This window comes from Pygocentrus nattereri, chromosome 1 (genome assembly GCF_015220715.1).
Source record: "Pygocentrus nattereri isolate fPygNat1 chromosome 1, fPygNat1.pri, whole genome shotgun sequence".
NCBI lineage: Eukaryota > Metazoa > Chordata > Actinopteri > Characiformes > Serrasalmidae > Pygocentrus > Pygocentrus nattereri.
Genome location: NC_051211.1, coordinates 19,761,232 through 19,782,616, shown reverse-complemented (window position 1 = coordinate 19,782,616; position 21,385 = coordinate 19,761,232). Strand labels below are relative to the sequence as shown.

The window sequence follows — 21,385 nt, the reverse complement described above, 5'->3', positions numbered from 1 at the left end:
GAGCTGACCCTTGGTTTGAGTTGACCAGGGACAAAGAAGGGATGGAGCTTGTGAAGAGTGTGCAGAGAACACAGGATAAAGTCATTAGTGCCAGAGCAAAAAGGCTCCAGAAGCTGGTAAAGTTCGCACTGAGCCCTGAAGGTGAAGCTGGCAGGACAGAGGTGAAAAACGATGGTGCAGAAATTCAGGCCAAAGCAAGAGTTAAGAAAGACATAGTGGAGCCAAAGGAAAAGGTTTGGGCTGCCATCAACAAGACCACAGTCTCTACTGCTGCTCTGAAACGTTCGGGTGCACCTGCTCTCAGGACCGCTACCAGTCGAAGGGTCTCAGCAGAAGCCCCTCTCTCTTGGTTCCTGAACAGGTATGTAGGGGGGCTGTGAAGTCTCAGGTGTTTAAATACAGGGAGGAATAATTTCAGCAGTCGTACTGAAATTTCTATCTTTGCCTCTCAGACGCCCGTCTTTAAGATCAACCTCAGAAAAGAGCTTGAGACTTTGATGAAGCAGAGATGAAGGACAGGGAGGATCAGGGAAGAAACAGGCAGAAGGAGGAAGTGCTAGAGGAGGTGAGTCTTACAAATGAAGGTTTATTTAGAGCATTTAAATGTTAGTGCTCACTGAAGTGAAGCACAGGTTTTCTGTGAAGTTGTGAAATGTGAAATTGTAAATGTGAAGAAATGCTGTTCAGTTTCTTTCTTTAACACTGGGTTCTCTTCCATTCTGTTCTACAGGCTCCCCTGCTGGCTGCACTGTGGTAGAGCTGAATCTAGCAAGAAGCACAAGGAACTCAACAAGCTTCCTGACCATCATCCCACACTACACTGCCACTACACTGAACACCAGAACATCTTTCTTTTAAATAAAACTCAATATAAAGAACTATGATCTTCATCTTTTATCCTAGAATCCAGTAATATTCAATTGGTGTGTTTAGTCTGTAATTAATACTACTAGCAGTAAATCATAGCAGATTTTCAGCTTATTCAGTTTATCATTCTGCTTCAGGAAGTCATCCCTAACTAATTTGGTAACTTCTCCAAGAAAATGTTTTCAGAAGAGATGTTCTGCTCCCTTGTACGAGAAAAGTAAACAGTGTAGATGTTAAACATCTCCTACAGTTTTTAGTCTTCATCTCTTAGATTTATTATAGATACTCACTCTAAGCAGTCAAGGGTCTAGATAAGAACCTGAGGTCAGATTCTTCCTCTTAGACAGTTTCTGAATTAAAATTTATTGAGGGTTTGGAAAAAGTTTGATCTACATATATAGGTTAGCAGATGCCACAGAATCTCCACTAGGGGGCGACAGACAACCACAACTCATACAACCATCAGTTAATAACAGAATAAGGACAAGTTCTGTTTCTGCTGCATGTTATTAAACCGTTTTACCTGCAGTTTTTATCAAGATCAAATTCTTTACAAATGCTGATGAATAACATGGTGTAACTGAAATCTTGAATTAAAAAATTTTCCCAGGTAACCTTTAAACTGATTTGATTTGTATGCACTTATTTATTAAATGAATTAATCAGCATAGACATGTATTAAACTATACCTTTGTGTCTGTACACTGTGAAAGCAAGCAGTGATCGGTAATCTTTGTGTTTTATTAGGTGTATTTTCATATGACTGAACATTTTGGGGCAAAAAAGTCACAGATTTTGATGTTTGATGCGGTGAATCAATTTATGTATTTACTTAACATAATATTTGATCTCGGTGAAGTTTGAGTTAAAGTAGGCAACTTTAAAATTTTCTTCTTTAAATGAACTTTAGGATGATAAACATTCACCTTTAAACTGTAATATCATATCAGTGTATTTCTACTTTTACTCCAATGATGGGTTTATTTAGCTCCTCCACCACTGGATACATATCAGTTTGATTTGATGCCTGAACATCATAATGATGTCCTCAAATCTAGATAAAAGACTCATTTAGAGAACAATTACATATTCACTCTGTAAACAGACAGGACGATAAATCAGATTGCATGTTAATAATACTGACTAAATATTGATTAAATATCAACTAAATAATTGACATATAAACTGTATGTTTACTGTACCCTGTTGATTTATTTATTAATATATTTTATTTATTCATTTGGAAAATTTCTAAATATTTGAAATATATAATACACTGTATTTACCTGTATATCTTTAGATGTTGTACTATGCAATGTAGTAAATCTGATGTTCCTCAGAGTGAGTTCACATTAGAGCACAATACAAGCTGTACATCAGAAATACAGGAGTGCAGAGATAAAGCTGCAATTAGAAATATAGTGTAATTGTATAATACAGTCATTTTCCACAATTTTATAATGTGTAATTGCATTTATTAAATGGAAATTATGTGAAAGAGCTATGTAAAAAAACAATAGTACAACATTCCCTGTTTTTTGTGTAATGTTGTCATAAAAGATTAAAAGCAGAACATCTCCACTATTTCAACACTGAATTTCATGATCCCCAGCTTTATAATGATCCCCAGCTGGACACATTTGTTTGTGGAGATTTGATTGTTTTTGAACAATGTATATGTCCAATAATCAAAACTAGCTTCAACTGTCAGGATGCAACAATTCTGAGAGCCAGTTACATTCAGTCTATTGAAATGCAGCCATACACTGTGTGTTACATTTCATTTCCATCAAGGCGATTATTTGGCATGTTTTAATGTTGTGACCTCTTTCACTTTAAAAATCAATTATTCATTTTATTACAATTGTCTTATGTGTACTGGAGCTTACACAAGATGCTTCAGCCTCAGATTTTAAATCAAACCACTTTCATAAGTTCTTCTGTAATTAGTTAACACTGAGATCAGTCACCTTCCCTGACAGACTACGAGTTATTTTTTGGTTTCAGGTTTCTTCATTCTCAAAAAACCTGTAAGACATAAACTGCTCAGTGCTGCTCACTGTATGCCAGATCATTCATAAATGACTCTCCACCTGTTAGTTCTTCAATCGACATTTTATTCTCTCTAACAAAACTTTCCACAGCAATTACCAACAACATTCACAACATCATGCATTAACACGCCTCACCGTAGCATTAACAATACTGCTGGCAATAATATTTACCCATATTTCATCCTAATTTACTCATTGCCAATTCAACACACTAGACAGGTTTCCCCCAGTCCTTTAGTCTAGTAGCTCAGGCTGTTGTCTTATAAAAGGCAGACATTCACACAGAAATGTTGTGTCTGAGATCTTTATGCACAGCTGTACTTAGCTCGTATGTGTCACCTACAGCTAACTAGCTAATTCCTGGATCGTGCTCTTGAGCTCACACAAGCTCCTGTTATGTGTTGTCACAATCATATTTACAGACGCTGTGGAGAAATTTCCCACATGCCTTATTGTGTGCTACACCTGTAAAGTGCAATTGTGGGGAAATACTATGAGCCCTGATATTAAGAAGGTAGTTAATGTATCATTTCATTCCTACAGATAAAGTGAACCACTGTCTATCACGCTTTCATAAATGAAGTCGATCTTTTACAGTAAGAGTCAGCAGTAAGTGGCCAAGTAGGAAGCAGCATCTAGCTATGCTACAAAGAATGGTGTAATAAACCTTCATCAGAAGCACCATTTACAAATGAAAAAAGCTTAAATAACCCATTTGCTGTGAGTTTTGGCAGCGGGAGAGCAGTCACTTTATGTGAGATGTGAGTAGCTGAAGTGATTGGTTGGTGTAGTGGGTAACACCTCTGCCTTCTATGCTGTAGACTAGGGTTCAATACCCACCTGGGTAACCACCACTATACCAATAAGAGTTCTTGGGCAAGACTCCTAACACCACCTTGGCCTACCTGTGCAAACTGATCAAATTGTAAGTCGCTCTGGATAAGAGTGTCTGCCAAATGCTGTAAATGTTTACATATTGGCACTTAGATCTGACAACAAATACACCAAATTTAGTCCCATCCAACTCAAACAGAACAGAAGAAAACAGCATTTTTAAATCTCCCAATAGAAAAGACTAACATCTTTTTTTTGCCAGTTCATTGTAAAAACACCACAAAATTTTAGGTTACAAAAAATCATGAAAATGAGTAGAAAAGGAAACCTCTTTCAAGAATGTGATGCTATTTTGAACAAATTAAACATAATGCTGTACAAAAAAAAACACAGACTTGTGACTTAAACAGACTTAAACATAGAACTAATAAGATCAGTGTAGTGTATCACACCAGTTCACTCCAGTGCTGTGTATGTTGGAGACCACACTTCGGTTCCCTCCTCTGAAAGACACGCCATAATAGACCTGCCTAAAAGAGTCCTTATAGAAAAACTCTTAACACAAAATTTGACTTCCTCTGAAACACGATTAGACTGTCTCTCGTGATAAGAGTGGTTACAATATTGTAAATTACATGTATGTAAATTACATTCATGGTAATGTTGCCCTTTCCTCCCCTCAAGACCCCGCCCCCAAAAACATCTGCGCTCAGGCTTGACAGGCCAGGTGCCATTACCTTAGAACTGTCTACACAAAAAATCTACACATGTTCACAAACCATTTCAAATTCATATGAAAATATATTTCAATTTGACATTCTTTGAACTAAAAGTGGTCTGTTTACTCTCATGTACCTTTTGTTTTGTAAAATTTACAAACGGAATATCTACTACTAAAGTCTACTACAGTGTAAAATATTAAAATGTTTCCTGATCCTGAGTATTACATTAAACATCCAGCAGTTTGGAAGAAAAGAAGACAAGATTTAGAAACACGATAAAAAATAGTTTTAAAAAAATGCTTAACAGATTTGAGGAATGGCTGGGCGTGGTCCTAATATTCTGATGAGCGCACATGATTGACAGCCTTCAGTCTACCACTCTCAGCCTGCTAGGCCACTGAAACAGAACTGATCACATCAGCATGAGTGAAGCAGAGAGAAATGCATTGCTATCAAGTCTCAAAGTTTACCCTCAAAGTTTGCCTTTACTGCAGTCTTTGCAGTAACAGCCCAAACTGGACCCTTCTGTTTATTAGGGTTACACGACCTGTCATTGGTCAATACGGCCACCTGATATTAAACACTACTGTACTGATATTGCACACTGACATTGAAAAGGCCTACCAAAATGCACAATAAGCAAATTAGCCAGTATTTAAATGGTATACATATGTAATAGGAAAGGACCTTCAATGGCTTAGTTTTTATCAAATTTGAATATCAAAGTTTTCCATCGTCATTCACTTCCATACTTCTAATAGGATTAAGTTGATTCAGGCAATGTGATAAAGAAGATAAACTTATTATTCACTTCACTGCAGGGAATGCTGGCAGGGCCGTTTTGATTTTATTATTTATAAAGTTGAGTATTCGGGATAATATCAGCCTTGCAATACACAATACACTGCCCAGATTACATTTAGAGTGGAGAATATTGGCAAAATACATCAATCATTTTGTGGATATTGGCAAATTAGCACATACTTTGTACATGTATATTCCCACATGAGCAAGATTAACCCATTTAAAAAGAAAACAGATTAAGGTCCACTGAGGCGCTAAACAATTGCTCCTCTCTGAGTGTTTTTCTCTACTGTTTAATGTGCTCATTAAGCTTTTGCATCACCCTTTCTATCTCCAAATTTGAAGTCCTAGTTTCTTTTAAGATTCTCTGCAAATGATTTTTCACTTCTCTCATCTCCCAATCAAGCTGCTCTGCTTGCAGTTGCACAGAGCCTTGTTTTGTCTTGGAGCCTCGTTTTGTCTTAGAGGCTGGTTTTGTTTTGCTACCTTCACTTATGAAAGGTACAGGAGAAACAAACTGCTCAGTGTTTTTTCTCCAATCCAAAGTACTTTTTTCTTCTAACAATCTCAGTACGTCCTCTGGCCTAAAAACCTTTACAAGCTCTAATAAAGCATCTACTTGCTTTCTGATATCTTCTTTCTCGTGTTTTTGCAAAGGAAACTTGTTTATTAACTGTAGGTTCCTCTCAGCAAGGTTACAAAGTTTCTTCTGGTAGCTGCTGATTTCTTCAGCTACTGTATTCAAATGTTTTGAAATGTTTTTGGAATTCTCTAACAGGTTCTTCGTTTCTTTTGTTCTTTGTTTGATTTTGTAGCTTGCTATTCCAGCAAAAACAGCTGCCAAAGCTCCCAGTCCTGCCGCAGGCAATGAAAAATCATCATCGTCAGGAAACAGTGAGACACCTGTAGCAAAAGCTCCGATTCCAAGACTTAATCCAAATCCTACACTTACTGCAGCTCCTCTTAGTCTTCTCTGTGCTTCTGTTATTTTGTTGTAATGATCTAAAATCTCCTCTGTGTGCTTAAACTGCTGGTTGATGATTCGTTGGAGTTCAGGCTGATGTTCTTCATAAGATCTTATGAAGTCATTGCTGTTCCTTAGGACTTTATCTAAAATTGGTCTGTCATGAACACACACAAAAATACACATGGAATTATCACAAACAAACAGTTCAGACTTAGATTGAGTTCAGTGAATAAGTTAATAGTCACACTAACCTCTCCTCAGCCGAGAAGCTTGGACGTCCTCCACTGTTGCTGTCATCACTGTCAGTACTGTCCTCCTCTGCTCTTTGAGTTTCCTTTGTTGCCATAATTTAGTTTTGCTGGAAGATCCACCAGACTTTCTTTTAAAAAGGTACAATAATCACCAAACTTTAAGTGATTTTCATTATTAATATTGCTGCTGTAGCCCCAAAATGAGAGTGAATATGGCAGGATAAACTACACTACACTACTCAACTCTAGCCCTTATTAGATAAGTCCTTGGATGAACGAGGATATTCAATTTCACAACCTGTGTGTAGACACATAAGCACAGTTAGGCTCATTACTCAGCAGAGATGTTCAGGTCGCTTCATGCAAGGCCAGTTCAAGTCTCTGGGCAGCAAGTCCCAGTCAAGTCCCAAGCCCAGATTTCTTAAGCAGTTTTTATAAAATTTAGTAGTTATCAATATTTATGTATAATACTATTTATTTTTACTCGCTACTTTTCAAAAGAAAATCTGTACTTTTTACTCAATACATTTTCAAAAACAGGCTTGTTACTCAATTTGTTTATTGATCGGTTTTGAGCTAATGAATATACTCATGTAGCTACATAAACACAAGTTCACACTACATAACCATATCCAAGTGTATATCTGTGGTAGTTTAGAGGTTAAACCAGCAGCATCTCAAGTAATACAACCCCCCTTAGTTAAATGTAACTGAGACTTGTACTGTGGATAGAGATTACATGAAGCTGAAGTTAGCTTAATTTCCCATTCCACTTTAAATGATGTTACGTTCAGATGCCTGAACATACAGTGGGGTGCAACTGCAGGACTTTATAAGGTGAAACGGAAGTTCTAATAAAAAGCCAAATGGGGCGGGGTGGTTGGATAGTGTAGTGGGTAACACCTCTGCCTTCCACACTGTAGACTGGGGTTCAGTCCCCACCTGGGCAAAACACCCTATACCAATAAGAGTCCTTGGGCAAGACTCCTAACACTGCCTTTGCCTACCTGTGTAACAATAATCAAATTGTAAGTCACTCTGGATAAGAGTGTACGCCAAATGCTGTAAATGCCAGCCTCAGGAGATTAGCACAGCTGATTCTGGCCACAATGTTATCTAATTTAGTACTGGCTGACACAACAGACAGCTCTAGAGAGTTCTTCACATTTGCTACAAGCATTCAGTTCATTATCAGTGTACTATCCATCCATCCATCCATCCATTATCTTCCGCATGTCCGGGGTTCGGGTCGCGGGGGCAGCATCCTAAGCAATGAAGCCCAGACCTCCCTTTCCCCAGCCACTTCCACCAGCTCTCCAAGGGGGATTCCGAGGCGCTCCCAGGCCAGCTGGGCGATATAGTCGCGCCAGCGTGTCCTGGGTCTTCCCCGGGGTCTCCTCCCAGGTGGACTCGCCTGTGACACCTCACGAGGGAGGCGTCCAGGAGGCATCCTAACCAGATGCCCGAACCACCTCAGCTGGCTCCTCTCGACGTGAAGAAGCAGCGGCTCTACTCCGAGTCCCTCCCGGATGACTGAACTTCTCACCCTATCTCTAAGGGAGAGTCCAGACACCCTGCGGAGGAAACTCATTTCAGCCGCTTGTATTCGCGATCTTATTCTTTCGGTCATTACCCAAAGCTCATGACCATAGGTGAGGGTGGGAACGTAGATCGACCGGTAAATCGAGAGCCTTGCCTTATGGCTCAGCTCTTTCTTTACCACAACAGACCGGTAAAGAGCCCGCATCACTGCTGACCCAGCACCAATCCGCCTGTCAATCTCCCGCTCCCTTGTACCATCACTCGTGAACAAGACCCCGAGATACTTGAACTCCTCCACTTGAGGCAAGAGCCTATCCCCGACCCAGAGAGGGCTCTCCACCCTTTTCCGCCTGAGAACCATGGTCTCGGATTTAGAGGTACTGATTCTCATCCCAGCCGCTTCACACTCGGCTGCAAACCGATCCAGTGAAAGCTGAAGTTCGCGGCCTGATGTCCCCAATAGGACCACATCATCTGCAAACAGCAGTGATGTGACCCTGAGGTCACCAAACCGGACACCCTCCATCCCTTGACTGCGCCTAGAAATTCTATCCATAAAAATTATGAATAGAATCGGTGACAAAGGGCAGCCCTGACGGAGTCCAACTCTCACTGGGAACGAGTCTGACTTACTGCCGGCTATGCGAACCAAACTCCAGCTTTGTTTGTACAGGGCCTGAATGGCTCGTAGCAAAGAGCCATGTACCCCGTACTCCCGAAGCACCTCCCACAGAATACCCCGGGGAACACAGTCGAATGCCTTCTCCAGATCCACAAAGCACATGTGGACTGGTTGGGCAAACTCCCATGAACCCTCCAGAATCCTGGAGAGGGTGAAGAGTTGGTCCAGTATCAGTGTACTAGTGTTTCAAATTGAAGCTCCCCTGAAGCTCGAATTTAAATTTGAAGATTAACTGGTGACGTTTAAAAGAACATCATTGCCATATATTTTCTGCACATTTGGTACTAATAAGATGCTCTTTTACTACAAAAGATGGCATGGTCTTTAAGAAAATATCAAAGTAATCATCAAATGTTACTTCTGTGCATCAAATCACCACAGGTAAGACATAAATAGACCATAAACATATTTCATGCCAGCCTTGGTAAAATGCTTAGGTTTACATTTTTAAGATTGCTGTCTTTGCACATCAGCTGTTTAACTTTCATGTCATCTTCACAGGGTCTGCCCAGTAACCTTGGTTTTTTAAGTTTGTGATATAATGACATTGCAGGACACAAGCAGCTGCACGCTTTTACTTAACAACACCACTAACTTCAGTAACATTAAAGCGACATTAAACTTACCACTACATACAGCTGCGGGGCTCTGAGGATACTACAAATGAGCTGGTGGCCATGCTGAGCTCAGGGTTGAAACAATATGCCTCTTCATCTGTTCTATGCATCAGTTGGCCTATATAAGACACATTGCATAAAAAATTGTTTTTGTTATTATTTTATTTTTAATTTAGGCTTTCATGTAAATGGAAGAAAATGTGAAAACAAGAAAGTGTAAAATCAAAAGACAACTATCCATTTTTTAAAAAACACAAAAACCACACTAGAAATGGCAGAATAGAAAATGTGACAAACCAGTGTGATTTATTCATGGGCAACCCTATTCTACAACCCCAATTCTAACCCTAACCCTAACCCTAAGTTGGGACGTTGTGTAAAACATAAATAAAAACAGAATATGATGATTTGCAAATCCTTTTCAATCTATATTCAATTAAATACATTATAAAGACAAGATATTTAATGTTCAAACAAATAAACTTTATTGTTTTTTGCAAATATTCACTCATTTTGAATTCGATGCCTGCAACACGTTTCAAAGACGTTGGGACAGGGGCAACAAAAGACTGGGAAAGTTGAGGAATGCTCAAAAAAACACCTCTTTGGAACATTCCACAGGTGAGCAGGATAATTGGAAACAGGTCAGGGTCATGATTGGGTATAAAGGGAGAATCCTTGAAAGGCTCAGTCGTTTACAGGCAAGGATGGGGCGAGGTTCACCACTTTGTGAACAACTGTGTGAGCAAATAGTCCAACAGTTTAAGAACAATGTTTCTCAACATGCATTTCATCATCTACAGCCCATAATATGATCAAAAGATTTAGAGAATCTGGAGAAATCTCTGCAAGTAAGCGGCAAGGCAGAAAACCAACATTGAATGCCCGTGACCTTCGATCCCTCAGGCGGCACTGCATTAAAAACCGACATCATTCTATAATGGATATTACCACATGGGCTCAGGAACACTTCAGAAAACCACTGTCAGTGAACACAATTCGTCGCTCCATCTACAAGTGCAAGTTAAAACTCTGCCATGCAAAGTGAAAGCCATATATCAACAACACCCAGAAACACCGCCGGCTTCTCTGGGCCCGAGCTCATCTGAGATGGACTGACGCAAAGTGGAAAAGTGTCCTGTGGTCTGACGAGTCCATATTTCAAATTGTTTTTGAAATCATGGATGTCGTGTCCTCCGGACCAAAGAGGAAAAGGACTGTCCATATAACATATGCTGCCATCCAAGCAACATCTTTTTCAGGGACATCCCTGCTTATTTCAGCAAGACAATGCCAAGCCACATTCTGCACATGTTACAACAGCGTGCCTTCGTAGTAAAAGAGTGCAGGTACTAGACTGGCCTGCCTGCAGTCCAGACCTGTCTCCCATTGAAAATGTGTGGTGCATTATGAAGTGCAAAATACGACAACAGAGACCCCGGACTGTTGAGCAAATGAAGTTGTACATCAAGCAAGAATGGGAAAGAATTCCACCTACAAAGCTTCAACAATTAGTGTCCTCAGTTCCCAAACGCTTATTGAGTGTTGTTAAAAGGAAAGGTGATGTAACACAGTGGTAAACATGTCCCTGTCCCAACTTCTTTGGAACGTGTTTCAGGCATCAAATTCAAAATGAGTGAATATTTGCAAAAAACAATAAAGTTTATCTGTTTGAATATTAAATATCTTGTCTTTGTAGTGTATTCAATTGAATATAGGTTGAAAAGGACTTGCAAATCATCATATTCTGTTTTTATTTATGTTTTACACAACGTCCCAACTTCATTGGAATTGGGGTTGTAAACAGAGCCAAAGAAATCACTCAGAGTTTATGTATGGCACTCTCAGACTTCTACAAAACTGAAAAAGTTTTCTTTACAAACAAAGTAGCATACTGAGGCTAGCCTAGCCTGGAGTATATCTAACATTCATTCTACAGTGAGATAATGACCCCATGCACATTGCTGGTAAACTCTGGATGTGTTTACAAGAAATATGTAAAATATCCCTGCAGATTTGTTTTGAAAAACTAAAAGCAAATTTCCCCAATTTTCAGTTAAATAAATGACAAATACAACCCCAATTCCAAAAAAGTTGGGACACTGTCCGTCCATCCAACCATCCATTTTATAATCCGCTTCTCCCTCCGTCTCTCTGGGGGGAATGGGGAGATGGGGTGGGGGGGGGGGGGGATATATATATATATATATAATATTGTTGTAATATTGCTGATCAAAACCTTGTATCTCCCAAATGCCAACTTTACAGGAGAAGGAAAAAACATAAACCTTACTTTTAATGTAAGTCAATGGATTTTTGGGTCATTTCTGTTGGTCCATTCATGAAATTTACATAAAATATATATGATGAAGGGTACTTTAAATTGGCAAAAACTCTACAATGATACGAGGCTTTGTTCTGACAGCAATGATATACATTTAGCATGTCCAGCTGGCCTGACTGCATGTCTTTCGACTGTGGGAGGAAACCCACGCAGACATGGGGTGAACATGCAAACTCCACACAGAAGGGACCCTAGTTGCCCAACCAGGAATTGAACCCAGGCCCTTCTTGCTGTCAGGCAATTCTCATTGACCGATATTTTATTCACAATAGAACATAGAAAAATATCAGGTGTTAAAACATTTTACTTTTTCATAAACATTAACTTATTTAGAATTTCATGGCAGAAACACATCTGAAAAAGTTTGGACAGGGCCATCAAAAGGCTGGAAAAGTAGGTACTAATTAAAAAACAGCTGGAGGCACAATTTGCAACTAACTCACATGACTGGGTATGAAAAGAGCATTTTAGAGAGGCAGAGTCTCTCAGAAGCAAAGATGGACAGAGGTTCACCAAACTGCAAAAAACTGCATCTAAAAATTGTGGAACAATTTCAGAATAACGTTCCTCAATGTAAAATTGTGAAGACTTTGGATGTCCCACCATCTAGAGTACATATTATCAAAAGATTCAGAGAATCTGGAGAAATGCCTGAACACAAGGGACAAGGTCGACGGTCAATATTGGATGCTTATGAGCTTCAGGCCCTCAGGCGGCAATGCATTGAAAACAGGTATGATTCTGTACTGGAAGTCACTGCATGGGCTCAGGAGCACTTCCAAAAATCACTGTCTGTGAGCACAGTTAATATATATATATATATATATATATATATATATATATATACATACATACACACACACACTGGCCACATTATTAGGTTCAATTTCAATTGAAAAATAATACAAGTTCAATTGCTTGTTAACACGAATAGCTAATCAGCCAATTACATGGCCACAACTCAATGCATTTAGGCATGTAGAGGTGGTCAAGAGAACTTGCTGAAGTGCAGTCCGCACATCAGAATGGGGAAGAAAGGTGATGCCACGAAGAATTAAGGCAGCTCTGAAGGCAAAAGGCGTTCCAACCTTTTACTAGGAAGGTGTAACTAATAAAGTGGCTGGTAAGTGTATATAAACAGCACTAATAAAAATAATACATCTCACTGATGCGCTACATGGATCAGCCACAAAAGGCCCATTTGAAACAACTCCGGCCCTGCCCTCAAAGTCTGTGCATGCCACCGCTATTACTGTTAGTACGTCTGTAAACGGGCAAATAAAACTTAACTGAATTTTCACATACATTAAAAAGCATGTGCACGCCTGTCGTGCCATTCTGAACAGAACATACAGTATTACTTGTGAAATAAAGGGGCAATGTTTCCACCACTTTGTTGCCACTGGACTGCAGGTCGTAGGTGGCAACACTCATGAAAGAGTCACTATTCTAAACCTACACAGCTGATTTGATCACAGCTCCCATTGCCTAACACAGCAGGAAAGAGTTTAAATGTAAACGTACCTAGGCGAACGCAGAGAGCCATACTGTGTGTTCCTTGTGATCTGAAGGCGGACTTTACTTTCAGTTTTGTTTCACAGCTCAGCGTCGCTGTCAATCAGGCTGGCGGGTAAAAGGTGTCACGCAAATCTGTCCGTTCGCGCCAATCCTGAACGCCGCGCAACTTGATTGGCGTCTCCGTCGCCCAATAAGAACGAGGTTATCTCAGCGGGACTAAACGGTTGTGATTTATACAAAAGTCGTGCGCTCCAGATAGACGAAAATAATGACGGAAGCGTATCAGTATCGAAATGAAAATTCAAATGTAATTTGCAAAATGGCTCTGTGAAATGTTTATTTAAAACCTCCACTCAAACCTGCAGGTTTGGGCTCAAAATGAAAACTCTGATTTAATAATATATATATATGTCATTTGGTTTATTACTGTTATGACATCTGACATCTGACTAACACAGTTTGTAAACACTTCAGCTTATTCAAATTTAACTGTATTTCTGGAACTCGTTCATTCGCGCTTTCTAACAATGTCTTTATAATCGCATCATCAAAGTAAACACCAAGCTAGAAAGACGTCAGAATTCAAATGTGAACGGGAAACGGCGCCTCTCCGCCTCGGAGCTGCATATTTCTTATTTTTCACAGACTTCTCTTCTCCCCTGCGTGCCTTAACAAACACGCCCCATCTGACAGTGAGGCAGCTGCTGCTCGCTGACAGTCGCCGCTGGGTTCAGAGAGACGGTATAAGCTCTTTGGCTGTGTCTCGTGATTTTCTGGCGTCGAACCACGCTGTTTAAATATCCATGGTAACGGCGACGTCTCTGATTGGTGGAGCTCTCTCGAGGAACTATGGGTATTGTATTTCTTTACGAGGAACGAGGGAATGAAACGCTCTGCTGGCTTTGTTTTCTGCTGGGCTGGTGTAAGTACATTTTGGAAGTATAACTATTAATCTTCTTCTTGTTGTTCTTCTTCTTTCAGCTGCTCTCTTTAGGGGGCGCCACAGCGGATCATCCGCCTCCATCTTGCCCTATCCATTGCCTCCTCTACTTTCACACCAACCATCTCCATGTCCACCTTCACTACATCCATAAACCTTCTCTGAGGTCTACCTCTTCTCCTTCTACCCGGCAGCTCCATCTCCAACATTCTTTGCCCAATATATCCACTATTCCTCCTCAACAAATGTCCAAACCATCTCATCCTAGCCTCTCTGGCTTTATCTCCAAACTGCTCCACCTTCACTTTCCCTCTGATCTGCTCATTTCTAATCTTGTCCATCCTTGTCACTCCCAACGAAAATCTCAGTATCTTCATCTCCGCCACCTCCAGCTCAGCCTCCTGTCTTTTAGACAGAGCCACAGTCTCCAAACCATACATCATAGCAGGACACACTGATAACTATTAATGATGAGTTAAATTTACTACATAACAGTGTAGAATGTTTGGATTTTTATAACAAAGCATTTTATAATATCTGATAACACTAGAATAAATACAAACTCTTTTACTGGATGTGAACAAATACAGTGCAAAGACAACATTTTTTAATGTTTTACCAACTTATCTTGAAACTGACGTCTGCAAAACGTATACGTACAGTGTATAAACTCATCAAAAGACAAATGGGCGGATGCGCAGTGAAAAATGTGTATTGTGGTCTGTCAGACCCCCTGATGGCTACAGCATGCAAGAGCGAAACTAACAGAAACGGCCGCTGGTGCGAGGCGTCCAGCTCATGATCTGCCTCGTTTAGGAAAGTTTGTGCTGTGTTTTTACTTCTATGACGTAAATATGAAAATAGAAAGCTAGACTGCATCAATAATAGTGGCTGTAAAATACGCTAGTCTACAGCTAATGCAACAATGTGAGTAACATTTTTTCTGAGTATTTTTACTGCAACTGTAGCATTTGTAGCATTTTTAATGCAACTGTACAGTTACATTCCCGTTATGTTTTGGAAAACATTGGGAAAATTTCTTTGACCGTTTTGTTCGGATGCAGAATGATTGACAGCTGTAGCTACAAAGACGCCCCAGAGGATGAACCAGGATAAGCTCAGCCGGAACTTTGCAGCCCACTGTGTGTACAGGCCTGATTTCTTCGGGCCGGGCAAATCAATAACGTTTTCCTGAGTTCTTACATAAAAACACTTGTAGCCCCTTGTAAATTTGTGGCTAACTTTTATTTCATTTCATAAAGTGCCCTTGTTTTAAAAAACAAGTTTAAAATGATTTAAAACTGTATAAAAATGTTAAAACAGAGGTATAAAGTTGATGAGCCACACCATGAAGATATGGGAAAGAGTTGTTGAAGCAAGGCTAAGGCGAGAGGTTCAGATCAGTGAGCAGCAGTTTGGTTTCATGCCCAGAAAGAGTACCACAGATGCAATTTTTGCAATTTTTGCGTTTACTGTATGAGAAAGTCAGGTGTAGCTGAAAAGTATGTTAGGGTGGTGCAGGACATGTATGAGGAGAGTGAGACAGTGGTGAGGTGTGCAGTTGGAGTGACAAATGGTTTCAAGGTGAAGGTAGGGTTACATCAGGGATCAGCTTTGAGTCCCTTCTTGTTTGCAATGGCGATGGAAAGGTTGACAGATGAGGTCAGGCAGGAGGCTCCATGGACCATAATGTTTGCAGATGACATTGTAATCTATGGTGAGAGTAGAGAGCAGGTGGAAGAGAATCTGGAGAGGTGGCGGTTTGCACTGGAGAGGAGAGGAATGAAGGTCAGTAGAGACAAGACGGAATACATGTGTGTGAATGAGAGGGCGGCAGGTGGAAAGGTGAAGATGCAAGGAGTAGAGGTTGTAAAGGTGGATGACTTCAAATATCTTGGGACAACCATCCAGAGCAATGGACAGTGTAGAAAAGAGGTGAAGAAGAGGGTGCAGGCAGGATGGAGTGGGTGGAGACGGGTGTCAGGGCTGATGTGTGACAGAAGGATAGCAGCAAGAGTGAAAGGGAAGGTTTACAAGACAGTAGTGTGATGTATGGTTTGGAGACCATAGAAGGCTGAGCTGGAGGTGGTGGAGATGAAGATACTGAGATTTTCGTTGGGAATGACAAGGATGGACAAGATTAGAAATGAGCAGATCAGAGGGACAGTGAAGGTGGAGCAGTTTGGAGATAAAGCCAGAGAGGCCAGGTTGAGATGGTTTGGACATGTGTTGAGGAGGAATAGTGGATATATTGGGCAAAGAATGTTGGAGATGGAGCTGCCGGGTAGAAGGAGAAGAGGTAGACCTCAGAGAAGGTTTATGGATGTAGTGAAGGTGGACATGGAGATGGGTGTTGTAAAAGTAGAGGAGGCAGTGGATAGGGCAAGATGGAGGCAGATGATCCGCTGTGGTGACCCCTAAAGGGAGCAGCTGAAAGAAGAAGAAGAAGAAGAAGATAAAAATGTTAAAATGCCACGTCTGATACTCAGGAGTTAAGTGTTCTCATTTGCTGTAAAAAGTTGTCAATCTCTGTTGTACACTTCCTCGCCTGCTGATTGGCGCTCTGTCTGTGTGGGGGCGGGAGGAGAGAGAGAGGCGAGTGTGTGTGTAAAGAGAGGAAGGGGCGAGAAGAGAAAACACGGCAGATACAGGTAGAAAAAGTAATGTAAAACACGTTATATTGACGTTATATATCCTCTACTATCAAGTCAAGAGCCAGGTTGTCAATCAGAGAACCCCCACAGTGGACTGTCCTGACTGAGTGTGGGAAACGAGGGAAACTCTCCCTCTTGAAGTGAAGTTCTGCCTGCTGGCATCAGCCCAACCGGCTATCATACAGCTCCCTGCTAGCTGAAGTCCGCCCTCTCGGTGAGCTTATCAGTGAGACCTGGAGACCACCAGCTGCTTCTACACAACCTCGGGAAAACAGATAGCGGTCCGAGCTGCCGCGAGGCTCAGGCTTCCTCTGGCCACGCTGAATTTCCTTCTTAGAGGCAAGGTAGCAGCCCTCCACTCCATTACCTCCATCTTAGACCCTGAGTCAGTCAAGGCAAGTTAAGTGTTTTTTTCTGCGCGAAGCGGCCATTTAGCTCGGGCCCGCCACGAGAGACACCCACAGAGAGAAAAAAGGGATACCCCTTAAATTATTTCCTTTTATTTCAATATTTCTGACCAGATCAATTTGAGTTTACTGATACAGTTAGAGTGTGAGTGTGCCCACATTAGTGCTGAGTATTAATAGGGTATTACTATACATTTCTGGGAAACCATTGAACACTAAATTGTGTATTTCATGTTTTTTTGTTTTTTTTTACTCTTTTGTTATGTGACCAAAAGAGATATCAGATTTGAGTGACCAAGTTGAGTGAACTCTATTATATATATATTTTTTTCTCTAAGCTGGTTTTAATAAATACCCCAGCCCAAGATACAGTAATTCTCTGTGTTTATTTTTATTAATCAATAGAAGCTGGGGTTTTGTTTTGTTGTGAGTTATAATAGTCACATGCACACACATATACACCTGTCATATTTGTTAAACTAAATTATAACTGAGGTGAAATATTATTCAGAAGGGTTCCTGCACTATCCTGTATTTCTAACTATGCCTGTTTTATTTAAGCAGTTTCTGGCAGCTCATAATCAAATGAAAAAAGAGCACGAACTCAACTAACTCATATAGCATAGCCTAGAGTTAAGGGGGCGCTACACACTGATAACAGACTCATCCAGCGAGGTGGATCGGATGCAGAGCTATATCTCCATCGTTTGGAGTGGTTTCAGTCCACTAAACGGCTAAAACCTAAAGTGAATTATATCAAATAATATGTAATATCTGGTGTTTGAATTACTGTAGCCAAGCAACGCTTTACCAAAACCAAACCCATGTAGTCCTCACAGGAATAGCAAGATGAACACTCACTGCCACTTTGGGCTTCCGTGTCTGTTTAATTTGAAATGAAATTTGTTTTGTCACCATAGTGCTTAACAGTGTTTACATTGTGGAAACACATATGGTGCTAATAGTGAAAATACAGTTGATCATGCAACTGTACGTATGCATATTTAGGGAAGAGTAGGGCACAAATTAACATGGGCATTTGATCATCTTGTATGTCCATATGCAACCGCTGTGAATGTTGACAGCCATGTGACAGATATTTTTCAAGATCTGCTTTAGGACTATTTTCATATCATAAAACATGCATGCATGTATTGTAGCACCATTTTGAAGAATGTAAGTAACTCACAGTGAGAGCTAGCCAGGCTAAAAGTACCGCCTTTACGCAGCAGAGTTAGTTGTAATGCAGCATTAAAACTAGGCCTCCTAAAGTAAACAGTAAGAGAAGTCCATATCCTCCCATATATTCTGCTGTTATTTGTCATGTAGGGGCTGAGGCAGATTACAAGTGCAAGGTGACTTTATTAGAGGCATTTCAACACTCATTGTTACAGAAAGCAGGGGTCAACACACAGGCAGACGGGGATGATGCAGATCCACGCAAGAAAAAAATCAAAGAGAGTAGCAGGGGTCAAATATCAACGCAAAGAAACAGGCTCAGAACTCCGGTTCTGAACAAACTTTGCAAACACAGAGTGGAAACAAAGGGGTGTATGTAACAGTCTTAATGAGATCAACAGGACCTGCAGGTGTGTGGAAGAGGAGGACAGTGGGCGGAGTCTAGTCTAAAGAGTCCTAGTCAGCCTTCCCAGAGGGAGAGTGACATGACAATATTTGCTGTTATATCTTGTGGTCTTAAATAAATTTGCAATATTTTATGCATTCTACACTTGCGACCACTTTACACTGAGCATGTAATAATTTTGATGCAGATATTTAGGCTAGAGAGCTCATTTGGCTGAAACAGAATTCATTCTGTTTGTGCTCTCTCAAAGTAATTTCTACTGTAGAAATCACTACAGCTTTCTGTCTGTAATATCCAGTCTAGAGTAATATCCTCAGGGAGTGGGCAGACATGATGAGTGCAGAATGCTCAACTTTAAAACAAAACAGAAGGTTAACATAAAGATGAGGGCATAAAGAAACAAACTAGCAAACTGCTGAGATGAGCAAAAATGAAGCCCACTAACATCCATCCATATAACGCATACAATGCAAGTCCATGAAAGCAGCAAACAGAGGTGTATATTTATACAAGAAGCTCACAAGGAACTCCTGGAAGAGGGACGGGCCACAAACACGTATTGTGATATTTGTCATGACATTAAAGAAAATTTCAAATCGCTTTCTGACTTAATTTGTCCTAAGTGCATCAGTTTACAGGAGGAGTAAGAGTGCAGGTTAGAGTTTGGTCTTAAGAATTTCTTCTTGCTTATTGTATTTAATTTTATCAGCCTGAACTTGAACAAATGATCAACCAGCTGTTTGGGAACACAGAGGTGTATTTGGATGATATCATAACAAAAGCTAAAGGAAGCAGAGCATGGAGAACAATTGTATTTTCTGGACCTGAGCATGAATTTAGAGCTGCACATGTCTTACTGGGTCCCTCTACTGATGGTGCTTCCAGCTCCATGCTGGTGACTGCAGAGAGGGCTGGAGCTGTTGCTGTTGGAGAAACAAGAAACAGAGGCAACTTAAACAAACAAGAAGTAAAGAAACAACTAGAGAAACTTGAAAAAGATCTGAAGAAATTCAACAAAACAGTTGATACAGTTATCAGCCCCTTAAACAGCATCTGTAACAATGCTGAGAAAATACTGCAGTAAAATAATGAACACTATTCTTGGTTACAGTGTGAGTTAGAAGAACTGAGAAAGCTTGAAGATGCTGTATCAGAGCTTGCTGAGCTGTATAAGTCAGAGGACTTACAGTGAGTGTTAGATCAAGGAAACAGAACTTTAGCTGCAGCAACAAACAATGCATTTATTAATGCTCTGCGTTTTATCTTCAGATTTATTTTAAATCCATTTGTTTTTCTCATCAAGGGTCTCACCACTGCATTTGAGTTTTTAGTTGGTGCTTTTAAGTCAGAGGATTACGAAACACTTACTGACATTGATAAACTGAGAAATCAAGCAACAGTGCAAGAGAATGAACTGGAATCAGAAGTAGGATATATATAATACACACACACACACACACACACACACACACACACACACACACACACACACACACACACACACATATGTATGTACATCAAATTTTATCTCTGGGGTCATCTCAAACAAAATGTGTATGCTGAGAAAATCCGCAACAAACACTGCCTTCAGCACCGCATTGTGGAGGCTTGTGACAGCATAAAAAATAAAATGAAATGGTGTCCTGTGACTTTTGACTCACCCTATATATATATATATATATATATATATATATATATATATATTACACAATGCAAAGAGCAGTTGTAGTTAAAAATGCCAAAAATGGAGATGCAAAGTTTTGCAACAGTATACTGTTTATCTGTCCATCTCTCTCACTCTCTCTTATTATCCATCTATATATCTTATCAAGCTGATATGTATTTATAGTAAGATAATTTACCTATTTAAAGATCCACACTACGAGCTATTTACAAATCAAAAGGTGGATGGGCATATCCCATTTATGAAGCATTAAAGCTCATATTTGTCTTGGCAGAAAACAGAACAAGGCCACCCCAGTGCTCCAGATAGATTGGAAGGCTTTTTTATCTCTGGTTTAGACTAAAATTGTACAATATGGCACAGAAGGGAAAACGGGTAGACTGGAAAATGGCATAAAATAACATCTTTGCGGCCTCATAATCCTAATCATCAACTAATTTATATTAAAACCTGCACAGAGCACATCTGACACCGAGTAAGGCACTTAATAGGCTTATAACCTCTCCCTTACTGTACCTGTGCAAATAGGGGACATTGGAGAGTCTTACGCACATGACATATGACTGCTCAAAAGTATACAAGAGTAGCAGGGTTTCCATTTGATTTTCTATATTTTCTTTTAAACCAGTTTTGAACTAATAGAGTACCATGCAGAATTCAGTCCTCACTGAAACTGATTAGAGAACACCTTTATATGATTTCTTCCATTTAAAGATGTTATTTCTGCAAAGCTACAGTACTATTTAGATTTTTGTGTTATTTCACAGTCACAGTAATACTTTCATTGATAAGTTCTGCATTTCACTGCTAATAATTTATATTTGTTCAGTGTTTACTGTGCTTTATGATGTGGGTCTCAATAAAGTCTTTATAAATGATTTTTTTGAGTTTCCTTACACACACACACACACAC

General features: G+C 40.0%; 1 protein-coding gene across 3 annotated transcripts; it reads right to left on the bottom strand.

Moving 5' to 3' along the window:
• Window positions 1-2,963: 2,963 nt before the first annotated feature.
• LOC108442560 lies at window positions 2,964-13,272 on the bottom strand. Of its 3 annotated transcripts, none has more exons than XM_017722654.2 (4): window positions 13,209-13,272; window positions 9,350-9,458; window positions 6,500-6,627; window positions 2,964-6,402 (listed from the first exon to the last, which is right to left on the bottom strand). In XM_017722654.2, exons 3-4 carry the CDS (start codon window positions 6,592-6,594, stop codon window positions 5,568-5,570), a joined length of 930 nt encoding a protein of 309 aa, XP_017578143.1. In that variant the 5' UTR covers window positions 6,595-6,627; window positions 9,350-9,458; window positions 13,209-13,272; the 3' UTR covers window positions 2,964-5,567. The 3 variants fall into 3 exon arrangements, with proteins under 3 accessions (XP_017578143.1, XP_037396214.1, XP_017578142.1); XM_037540317.1 differs by having other exon boundaries at window positions 6,500-6,623; XM_017722653.2 differs by having other exon boundaries at window positions 6,500-6,606.
• Between the last annotated feature and the right edge of the window lie 8,113 nt (window positions 13,273-21,385).

What these genes read in the sequence shown, in the direction of transcription:
- LOC108442560 (XM_017722654.2), bottom strand. Translation starts at nt 6,594, where the DNA reads ATGGCAACAAAGGAAACTCAAAGAGCAGAGGAGGACAGTACTGACAGT. An exon ending in AGCTTCTCGGCTGAGGAGAG is followed by an intron (nt 6,403 to 6,499) that starts GTTAGTGTGACT and finishes TGTTCATGACAG; the next exon opens with ACCAATTTTAGATAAAGTCC.